General features: G+C 44.8%; 1 protein-coding gene across 2 annotated transcripts in view; it reads right to left on the bottom strand.

The window, feature by feature from the left end:
• Nucleotides 1–505: 505 nt before the first annotated feature.
• The window catches only part of LOC119178529 (hemocytin), a 159,969-nt gene continuing 148,495 nt past the window's right edge, over nt 506–11,979 (bottom strand). For both annotated transcript variants that reach the window (XM_075889204.1, XM_075889212.1), the window contains 4 exons: nt 10,102–10,230; nt 9,956–10,010; nt 2,867–3,019; nt 506–889 (listed from right to left, as the gene is read on the bottom strand). In XM_075889204.1, the coding sequence (XP_075745319.1) occupies nt 690–889; nt 2,867–3,019; nt 9,956–10,010; nt 10,102–10,230 (537 nt within the window). In that variant the 3' untranslated portion in view covers nt 506–689. The remainder of the gene's footprint in view (nt 890–2,866; nt 3,020–9,955; nt 10,011–10,101; nt 10,231–11,979) is intronic.

The following is an 11,979-nucleotide window of genomic DNA, read 5'->3' as shown; positions in this document are numbered from 1 at the left end:
TGAACGCGCCCTAAGGGAACATGGAGTTACATCAAGACGAAGTGGGCACGTTGCTCTAAGCGTTGCAGAACCATTTTTGGTATGGACGGATGCTATGAGCTACGCCGACGCTTTATGTAAGGTTACCACCTGTAAATATGCAATGTCGTCGGCAAAATTGCTTTTCCTATTGGAAACGCACCGAATATGACGGGTGCGTAGAAACGACGCGTTGATGAAAGTAATCCTGGATTGTACAGTCATGATGCATTGTTACGCTTTACCAAGAGAACTGGGAGAGATTAGTGGTAGATATAAAAGGCCTTTTATGTAATGCTCACGAAGTTTGCGAGCGTGGCGCAGTGGATAGCGTGCCCGGCAGCTGTTGTCGTCGACGAAAAGGTCATGGATTCGACTCCTGTTGGCAGAACTTTTGTCTGCTCAGGGCAATTTTCAGACCTCCTTTCTGTGACGGAAGTAAGTGACTCAAATCTTGGTGGACTCCGGCATAAAACACTTTCGTGTAAAAAAAAACTTAAACTTTATTGACGTGACAATTAAAGAACAATGTTTAGATGATCTCTATGCAGTCACTGAGCTTCAGCCCTTGCCTTCGCACCGCAAGGGCAGTGTCAATGTGTCGACGGCAATTTAGACACGTGCTAGGTTCCCCCGCTGCTCGAGGCACACTTCCTGATGGGCTGACCGCATCAGAGTGGTATGGGCACATTGATCACTCCCGTAGAAGCCTCCGCTTTGCCGCACGGGGTGCACTTGCACGCGATCGGGTTCTGGTAGTCCTTCTGGATGCGGTGCGTTCTTTGGCCCTTCTCGCACGTCAGGGTCACTTTCTTCGGCTCGGATTTCATGATCGTGCAACAGCTGCATCTCGTCGTGAAGTTGCTTGTCTCTGCAAAGAAGAAGTGTAAATTTAAGGGTGCATTTTCTTTGTTATACACAATATGAACGAGAACTAACAGACATTAGAGAGAGAGAGAGAGAGAGAGAGAGAGAGAGAGAAGCAAAGGAAAGGCAGGGAGCTCAACCAGATAGAATCCAGTTTTTTATCCTAAACGGGGAAGGGGTAATGGGGAGAACAAGACTTGAGATAGAAAGAGAGGTAAAATAGTACACTAGCACGCATAGCAGCATGTACTGCACATGCCCACAAAGTCATCAAACTCGGCCCCTTCGACTGTCTTAGATGAAGTACCCTACAATCTATGATGATAAATAAGGCTCAAGGACTGGCTACAAGGTATCCAGAACTTGTAGGGTGCTTTGAGCTGATGGTGTTGTCAATCCAGTGGGGAGTGTGCATTGTGCTCCTCGACGACTTCAACTAAGCGATGACACGTAGGTCTTCGTCGCGGAGATCCTTAGTCAAATCTTGTGTCTTGTGGACCATCACACAATATGAGAGACCATTTGACTTTTTCTTCTCAGCAGCTAACAGACAATGATGCCAAGGAAAGTATAGAGGATGCCATTAGGAGTAATTTTAATGCTGATGTGAAGAAAAAAGTAGATGAAGCGATAACTTGCCGCCGGCAAGATTCAAACCTGCAGCCTTCGAATAACGCGTCCAATGCTCCATCCAACGATTGAGCTACGGTGGTGGCCATCCCCCCCGTCCTCTTAATAAGGTATACGTGTGCATTTAAACGTGGGAGTGTCTGTCAGCATGCCTATATATACCCTATGCTTCTCTTGGCGTCATTATCCGTTAGTTTTCATTAATGTCTGCAAGAACATAGTGTGACGTAAAGAGCACGGTTAGCTTTCTGTGGTTACGTCGTATAATCAAACTATATAGGCGTCATTGCAGGCGTGCTGGACCATATCGAATCGGCCTGTGTAGGCACGAAAATCTAGCGATAGCTATATCTAGCTATATCACGAAGAGCACGCTACCAGAATAGTTTATAAATGTACGGTGAAATATATTAAGACGTATTGTATGCAGTAACATGGGCTCATACAAAGGGGACGATATATAGATATCCCAAAGTGCGTGTGAATTGTACGCAAAGCAAGTAGCATTGTTACAAATGCAAATAAAAGAGAAAAGAACTGTTTGCAAAAATTCGTTGTTTTCACGGGTATGTCAAGAGACAACTTTTTTTATATTTTTCGACCGCCCTTAAATAAAACACTGTGCGATATCGGATAGACTTAGACCATTGATCAACAACAAGCCGGGAATGTGGAAGATAAGCCAAAAGCACGAAAGATTTTCGTTCGTTGGCTTTCACATTTCGAATTTTTCCGTATCTGTCCCACTCTTTTTTGTTTTTATTCAATATTATTTATTTTTGTTTTTTGCTTCGAAGTGAGCTTAGGCACTTTCGCTCAGTCGTAGTGGACAATAAATCTCCCCATCGCAAAACAGTTGTATTGGCTCCCAATGTTCCTCTAGTATATAGCATGAATTACTAAATGTATGCACTGCGCAGAAAATCAAAGCGATAAAACGCACAACTTTCCGGGGTATCAACAGGTCAAAGCATCAAAAGCGATTCACAATAACGTTGATGTTATCGTCATTATCATCATCGTCATCGTCCTCATCATCATCCCATTGTCAGTCTGTGTTATTCCACTGTAGGATGAAGGCCTCTGCCAATGACCTCCACTTTACTTCATCTTGTGCGACATGATGCTATTTTACACCAGCGAACTTCGTAAATTCACCGCTCCCCTTAACTCTCTGCCTTCCCCGATGGCGTTTGCCATCCCTTGGTAACCACGAGAAGAAAGATGATTGACAAGAGGTTTTGAAAATGGGGTTTGGGGGTGAGCAGTGTCTCAAACAGACTATTAGCGGCCATGGAACAACAGCGGAGCTATATACACTGGCAGCAAGGGAATATCAGGCAAAACTTACCCGGACTATAAACAGTACTTGAAGTGCACTGTCCACGGCATTCGGCGAGGCCTGGTATGGTCTCCGCGTTCGAGCATAGCCCATGCTCGGGATCATTCAAGAAGAAGTACTGCGCCGTCTGCTGTTCGGGTAGTTTATAAGGTGCACAGGCGCCTGCATCGAAAAAGAGCGCCTGTTTTAATACACGGCCCTATGTAAAGGTTATGTTTTTAGCGTATGCGTGTATTTGTAGGCGTGTAGGTATACGTGAACGTGTAAGCACGTATTTGTGCATTCCCTCAGAGCACGCGCTCGCGAAAATGACAGTGAAGGAAATGCTGAATGTGAAATAGCCTTTTCAGGCGACGTCATTACTTCCGTAAAGTCACACCTCGGAACGATATTTGCATATAACTCGACTCAATCTTCTTTCGTTAAGTGGTGTAATATGCACGCATATGTATGAAACAGTGTGAGACACCACCACCCATCGCGCAGAGCCTGAGCCAGCTTTTTACGTCACACGGAGGATATGAATTCGGCCTTATAACCAGCGAACATAGCTGCTTACTGTAACGTTTCGAATGGGCTGACTGGCGGAATTTCCGGAACGTATCCACGCATAATAGAGCCAAGCATAACAGCTGTTAAGATACCATTATTAAAGGAGCAGTGACATCAAACTTCAAGATCGAGATGTGCCCATCATTCGATCACTTGGTATGCAAAGGTCTTCTTGGCCTAACTTGAATGACGTCCGTCGCGTCGAAGTTATTTTATTTCGACGGGAAAAAGCGTAGAAAAGCTAAGGAAAAAAACACGAAAAATAGACTGCCCTGCGACATCGACACTAGTGCTACGTGTTCGTTGTGATACTTTCCACAAATACCATCCCGAGTGACGATTCGCTAGTAACGATGACGTCGACAATCTTGTTTGGAGCCGACTCCCATCCATGCTCTCAACTAGTGGCTCTCCTTGCTGTGTTGAAGCGTGCGTGCGTCATCGTATCGTATCGACTGATTTGCGTTGTGCTCCACTGCGTGTGAGTATATCATTCAAAGCCACAATACGTGCCAGAATGTAGAGGAAGTGCTGCGTAGTGAGAACCTGCACGTGGAGGCACGGAAAAAGCTGGAAGTGCGTGGGGTTTCATGCCTTTCCAAGTCACGAACCTGAACGCAGCCAGTGGGTTGACTTCGTACGCGCCGTTGAACAGAGGGACTGGACGCCTGTGAAGAACAGTCGCATTTGCTCCCTTCACTTTCCGGTGAGCTGTTACAGGGTAAATCCTGTGTTGGCGAACCAGTTGAGTTTCACTGCCAGTATGAGGCCTCTTCTCGAGGCCGGGGTTATTCCTACCGTGTGCCCTGCTGCAGCTGAAAGCAGCGATTCACTCACCAAACGTCCGCGACAAGAGGAGCGTAGTTGGTGTTCCTGAGTTCTGACAGTACGCTTCCGGGGACTCATAAATACATTGCATTTAACACGGAGTTTGTCAAGCAAGGATCGTCGCGGATCGCCGCGACACCCAATGCCAGGTCGCTGTCATCATCACTTGCCGATGTTGACCGTGACGACGGCGAGAAGGACGATTTCGGCGACAGAGGCATGTTAACGCCTTCAGAGACACAGCTGGACTGACTGTACGCGCGCTCCTAGCAGACGAAACGCCAGTGGGACACCACCATTTTTTGTGAAAGCGTAATCAGCTGTGCAGCGGCCTCAACGTGGCCGCGAGGTAGCGCTGTCAGCACTACGATTTGGCGGGCTTTCCACCCATTTTGAACCGCGTTCAATAGCGAATATATTAATCAATATTACAGATTCTCAGTCGTCACAGAGATGCGTTTTAGGTCACGAATCGCTACTATGGGGTCAATAGCTACTCGTTTACGCAAAAACTTTGACATGAGTAAATTTGATGTCAGTGCTCTTCTAAGCTGGGTTGTACGCTACACCATCACTTTTTTCACTGGTATGGTCGTAAAGACCTTCCCTATTTAAAAATGGTCAACATCTGACACAAAATTGTGTGAAAGTTTTACCCTAATGCCACTGTTTCAACCATTCAGAGCGAGATCATCCGGCGGTAATCACTGCTCGCGTGCCCTTCATTTCGAACAAAGAAAATTCACAATAACACAAGTACAGTAGTTACCACTCTGGTTAAACACTCTGCCTTTTCTTTATTTCATTTTTAATTGCAACAAGACAAGTCACAGTTTCAATTGGGGTCTCACTAATAACTTCAATCTATATACTTAAAGGGTGGCGGCGATGGCGTAGTGGTTAGAGCATCCGCCTCGCATGCAAGAAGTCCGTGGTTCAAATCCCGGTGCCGCGCAGTTCCCAACCGGATTAAAAAAAAAAATCCGCGTGTTGATGGAACTGCATTAAGAGGCCTGGGGTGCGGCCTCACCGGTAACCACCGCCGGAAACGCACTCCCTCACCAGAGAAGGATTGGCCACCCTGGTGCAGTATCTGGCCATTACCTCCCACATGCATACGTCAAATAACTCACGGCCCTCAGTCCCCAGCAGCTGCAAAGCAACTGACCACGGCGGCGGTCAGATCTGCAACGCAGCAGAGGGTGCTAAGAATCTCTGGATTCGGACAGGCCGCCATTGGAACCTGAACTTGGCAACGTTTAACGCTAGAACATTATCTAGTGAGGGAAGTCTAGCTGTACTATTCGAGGAGCTAGAGGGTGTTAAATGGGATATAATAGGGCTCAGTGAGGTTAGGAGGACAGATGAGGCCTATACGGTGCTGCAGAATGGACACGTCCTTTGCTATCGGGGCTTGGGAGACAGAAGAGAACTGGGAGTGTGGTTCCTAATTCACAGAAACATAGCTGGCAACATAGAGGAATACTATAGCATTAATGAAAGGGTGGTAGGTATTGTAATTAAACTGAATAAAAGATACAAGATGAAGGTAGTACAGGCTTACGCGCCTACATCCAGTCATGATGACGCTTCAGTTGAAAGCTTCTATGAAGACGTGGAATCGGCAATGAGTAAGGTAAAAACACAGTATACTATAGTGATGGGCGACTTTAATGCAAAGGTAGGGAAGAAGCAGGCTGGATACCAGGCAGTAGGAGATTATGGCATCGGCACTAGAAACGCCAGAGGAGAGCTACTAGTAGAATTCGCAGAACGCAATAATTTGCGAATTTTGAATACGTTCTACCGAAAACGAGAAAACCGCAAGTGGACATGGAGGAGCCCTAATGGCGAAAATAAGAACGAAATAGACTTTATAATGACTGCACACCCAAGAATCGTGCAGGATGTGGAAGTCGTTGGCAAGGTACGATGCAGTGACCATAGAATGGTACGGTCTCGAATTCGCCTAGACTTGAAGAAGGAACGACAGAAACTGATACGCAAGAAGCCAATCAATGAGCTAGCACTGAGAGGGAAAGTACAGGAATTCAGAGTGTCGCTGCAGAACAGGTACTCGGCTCTTAGTGAGGAAACCAACCTTAGCGTAGATACAATGAATGATAATCTGACGAGTATCATTACGGAGTGTGCAGTGGAAGTTGGAGGCAGGGTAGTTAGACAGGACACTGGCAAGCTTTCCCAGGAAACGAAGAACCTAATTAAGAAGCGTCAAATCATGAAAGTGTCAAGCACAACAGACAAAATAGAACTGGCAGAGCTTTCGAAGTTGATTAATAGACGTAAAGTATGCGATGTAAGAAGGTATAACATGGAGAGAATTGAACACGCTCTGAAAAACGGAGGAAGCGTCAAAGCAGTGAAGAGGAAACTTGGGATAGGCAAAAGTCGGATGTATGCACTAAGGGACAAAGAAGGCAAAATAACTACCGATATGGATAGGATAGTTAAAATAGCGGAGGAGTTTTACAGAGATCTGTACAGTAGCCGAGACAACCACGACCTTAATACTATAAGAACTAGCAGTAACCCAGATGACACCCCACCAGTAATGATAGAAGAAGTCAGAAAAGCTTTGGAGAGCTTGCAAAGAGGCAAAGCTGCTGGTGAGGATCAGGTAACATCAGACCTGCTGAAAGATGGAGGACAGATTGTGTTAGAAAAACTAGCCACCCTGTTTACGAGGTGTCTCCTGACGGGAAGGGTACCAGAGTCTTGGAAGAACGCTAACATCATCTTAATACATAAGAAAGGAGATGACAAGGACTTGAAGAATTACAGGCCGATCAGCTTGCTCTCTGTAGTATACAAGCTATTTACAAAGGTAATTGCTAACAGAGTAAAGAAAACATTAGAATTCAATCAACCAAAGGAACAAGCAGGATTTCGAACAGGCTACTCAACAATTGACCTCATTCATACTATCAATCAGGTAATAGAGAAATGCTCAGAGTATAACCAACCACTATACATAGCCTTCATAGATTACGAGAAGGCGTTTGATTCAGTAGAAATATCAGCCGTCATGCAGGCACTGCGGAATCAGGGCGTAGATGAAGTATATATAAACATTCTGGAAGAAATCTACAGGGGATCAACTGCTACCATAGTGCTTCATAAAGAAAGCAACAGAATACCAATCAAGAAGGGTGTAAGGCAGGGGGACACAATCTCCCCAATGCTATTTATTGCGTGCTTACAGGAGGTTTTCAGAAGCCTAGAATGGGAACAGTTAGGGATAAGAGTTAATGGAGAATACCTTAGTAACTTGCGCTTCGCCGATGACATTGCATTGCTGAGTAACTCAGGGGACGAATTGCAACTCATGATTACGGAGTTAGACAAGGAGAGCAGAAAGGTGGGTCTTAAAATTAATCTGCAGAAAACGAAAGTAATGTACAACAACCTCGGAAAGAAGCAGCGCTTCGAGATAGGTAATAGTGCACTTGAAGTTGTAAAAGACTATGTCTACTTAGGGCAGGTAATAACCGCAGAGCCTAACCACGAGATTGAAGTAACTAGAAGAATAAGAATGGGGTGGAGCACATTCGGCAAGCACTCTCAAATTATGACAGGTAGATTGCCACTATCCCTCAAGAGGAAGGTATATAACAGCTGTATCTTGCCGGTACTTAGCTACGGAGCAGAAACCTGGAGACTTACAAAGAGGGTTCAGCTTAAATTCAGGACGACGCAGCGAGCAATGGAAAGAAAAATGGTAGGTGTAACCTTAAGAGACAAGAAAAGAGCAGAGTGGATTAGGGGACAAACGGGGGTTAAGGATATCATAGCTGAAATAAAGAAGAGGAAATGGACATGGGCCGGGCATGTAGCGCGTAGACAGGATAACCGCTGGTCATTAAAGGTAACTAACTGAATTCCCAGAGAAGGGAAGCGGGTTAGGGGGAGACAGAAGGTTAGGTGGGCAGATGAGATTAAGAAGTTTGCGGGTATAAATTGGCAGCAGCAAGCACAGGACCGGGTTAACTGGCGGAACATGGGAGAGGCCTTTGTCCTGCAGTGGACGTAGTCAGGCTGATGATGATGATGATGATGATGATGATGATGATGATGATATACTTAAAGGAGGGGGGAAGGGGAGAGGAAAAGAGTTGCTTTGTATAAGAGTGACGTTAATAAAACTCACTCTACAGTTCACGCCTTCTGTTTTTTTTTCGTTTTTTTTTTCTTTTTCTACTGACACTTGCAAGAATTTCACGGTCACTAAAGCCTGTGGTTGTAAGTCAAGTTAACAAAACAGGGCAGCAAAAAAAAAAAATGGCAGATTCCACGTATACCGAATCGACGTTATGCGAAGCATGCGGAAGGAAGGTGATCGTGTTGTAATTTTTTTGTCGAGTGACACGTTATGAAATAGCGCTAAGTAAATATAGAGAAATATTGCACGCACAGATATGTGCTGAACTCTCGTAGATGTTTGTAGAACCAGCTGTTTGTACTTGCGCAACGATGCCAACAGGAACATCAGTATTAGCAACACCAGACGCGATAAGCTGATGTGAAGAACTGGTGCTCACGAGGATGGTAGCTCTGGACGCTGCTACATAAATCAACTTCAGCAGATGGCAGCTAAGTACAAGTGAGCTTACCTCGACGTGACGGCTGTATCACAGGAGTACATATGTAATGTTTATAAAGTTGAATGGTCAGCCCTCTAACTAGAATGGACGTTTTGTGAACATTGAGGTCTATTTCAAAAGTACTGAGTTCCGAGACCTGACCTGGCTCTGTGGTTGAATACTCGATTGCCTCTAAGAATGCTGGGGTTCGATTCCTGCTGAGAGCCGGTAATTTATTTTGTGCATTCATTGTGTCAATGCTGCCGATGTGAGGCTTTTATTAACGATCACGCGTTGAAATTACCCGTTTGTATTCTCGCAATTACTCGGTATATATAGTGTGTCAATCACCTGTGGCACACACCCGCATACCAATGACACATACCCACCCACGGGTATGTGCCACTGTGTGGCGAAAAGTGTTTGATGACTTACGGGAAAATATTGTGATATTATTCATGTCACGACAAGCGCGTTGTTGTAAACCATGTTACCTCCCCATACTCATTTTGGTTCACCCCAAGTTAAGGCGATTACCACGAGAGCACCCAGATATAGGTGTCTAGATATACACGTAGATAGACGCCCAAAGTGTCTACAGTACGCAAAGCAATGCTTCGAAATTAATAAACTGTCCTCGTAAGCTGATCTTGCCATCGAAAAGCCAGCAGCTGCAAATGCGTGGACTAATTTTGCTGTCCTTCGGGAAATTGCGCCACTTATTCTGATTTAGCAAACGAAAATTCTCACTGATTTATTGGTGAATTCCAACATTATTAGTAGAAAAAAAGAAAAAAAAAACGATTTGAGAAAATATAAGAACAATCGCAAATTTGAAAGAAGTTGGCGTAAAAATGAATGCCACTGCATGAAGTCGTATTACAAATTTATCTGTGTCTTGCAGTGTCGCGTATCTAACAGTCCTCAATTTGACTGCCACGTCTCGAAACGAGAAAGATGCATACGTTAACAATCAGTTGAAAGCAGAAAGATGTCTTACTTTTCATTTGCTAGAGAGAGCAAAAAAAAAAAAGATTGCGACAGCCTTAATTGGTTAAGTGAAGGACATCACACTTGAGCTTCGTTAGAGAATAAAACAATAAAAAGGACATCTCACCTGGTGTAACCTTGCATATCTGGCAGCATCCGGTCTCATCGCGCACGATGCTGTTCTGTAAAGTTACATAACGGCGTTTTCACTGATTAATAACAACATGTTGGTGAGCATGTGCGCCATAGTTGTTGTGGTGGGGGTGCGCTTACCCTTGGGCAATTTGATGGTAGTTTAGGACACTTATTCAGCGTGTACTTCATTTCCACGGCACCGTTGTCACCACGCACGCATTTGACCTCGAAACACGGCCTGACGTTGGACACCCACGTCTCGCCGACCTGCACGATTGAAAGTGAAGCGGAAAATTGCATTTACATAACAGATGGATGGTCATACAGAGTGTAAAGCAAGATACACTCAGTGGCAAAGCAAAGAAAATTTTTAACCGAGAAAGTTAACAGCAGACACGTATACCGGGAGCACGGGCAGAAACTTTTGGCAAGGAACTTGTTGGTAAGAGGGGGGGGGGGGGGGGGAGGTGCTGTAACTACACTCTATGTGTATCCGCGCGCTTTTGTGTATGTGCTCGTGTATACACAGTTTCAACACTGAAAATTTTCGGGCAGGAGTGGTTCTAAGCTGTCCAACCCTTTCTTCTTTGGTATAAAAACGTATACCATAAAAGCATGGCACAAGCTAGAAAATGATCCATTCGACCACCAAAGAGTTAATGAACATTTTGGTCAACAGAGAAAATATCTGTTTCGAGAAAACGCCTCCTACGGCTACGCCACTCAAGGCATTAACGGGTGGTTTTCGAAAGCTTTCTTCGGCGGTTTTCTTTTCATTTTTTTAATGTCTTCCACAGATGGTTACCAACTTCTCAAGCTGTTTTTTTTTTCGACAGTCATGTCCCAATCTCATAAAAAACAGTTAAATTTACATACGCGAAAAATGGGTTGTGGTCGAATTTCCTCAATATATAAAGAAAAAAAAACGCCAGGCCTGCTTGGAAGGCGCAGCACAGTCACCGCGAAATCTAGAAGAGCGGCACATCAGGGCCTTTCAAAACACTCATTGGGTAACTGCTGCAAGCCTAATACCCACTAGTCCATTAATAATGAAATTATTGGGTAGTAGGCCGGCATTCGTTATGCTATTTTTCATCATTCTTCTGAGAAGCATCGTATTCGCTAAACACTTGCAAAGAATTTCACGCCAATTCTTCATGCTGACAACGATTAGGAATTACGGCTGAATCACATATGCGCCACAGTTAATAGGTGAACAAGAACAAGCTTTTGCAAAGGGTTGGAGCATTGGACGAGCCACTCGTTACGCTATTCGCATTGTGCGACGACTGGTTGTTCTTTCGCTGTTTTAAAACTTTATAAGCCGTATAACGCGATTGCTTTCCCGACATCAAGCCTACCTAAGGCAAGTTTGCCAATAAGTCCCTAGCACTGATGTGGCTCAGTGATAGAATACTGAGCTGACACCCAGAGTCGCACTGTGTCACTTGTGCTAGGTTTTTCTTTTCCAATTTCGCGCGATGTGGTTATGGACACCAGCGGCGGACAACTGCACGTGACCCGAGTTGTGATCTCATGAACAGCTTTCGCTGTAAAATAATGCGCGCGAACGACTCATAAACATATGTTTGCAAGCATTACGCGAATTTGCGTGAATTTTTTTTAATTTGCAACAAACTTACCAACTGTGGAACTACAATTTTTTTTTCTTTGCTCCATGCTACTTGACGTGACTCGTTCCAGGATGGGTCCAGGGTTTCAGTGGCATACAAAACTTCCGGGTAGCTAGCGTTATTATATGCGTACGCTTCAATAAGCAAGGCTTTTTCTTAAGGCTGGTGCACACTTAGGGTCGTCGGAGAGCAAAGGACTATTTCGGCTGCAGAATGGACACAGCTCGTATCATTGAGAAATATTTTGAATTTCACGCTTACGGGAATTGGGCCTTTCGCACGTGTTGAAGGGTAAATAATGACCAACCCCACCATACTGAATGTCATCTCTCCTTTTTACTCACCCCCCCCCCCCCCCCTCCTGGCTCTGTCTCTCATTTAA

The sequence above is a fragment of the Rhipicephalus microplus genome, chromosome 1, assembly GCF_043290135.1.
Source record: "Rhipicephalus microplus isolate Deutch F79 chromosome 1, USDA_Rmic, whole genome shotgun sequence".
In the NCBI taxonomy this organism is placed as follows: Eukaryota; Metazoa; Arthropoda; class Arachnida; order Ixodida; family Ixodidae; genus Rhipicephalus; species Rhipicephalus microplus.
This window is presented reverse-complemented; position numbering and strand designations above follow the sequence as displayed.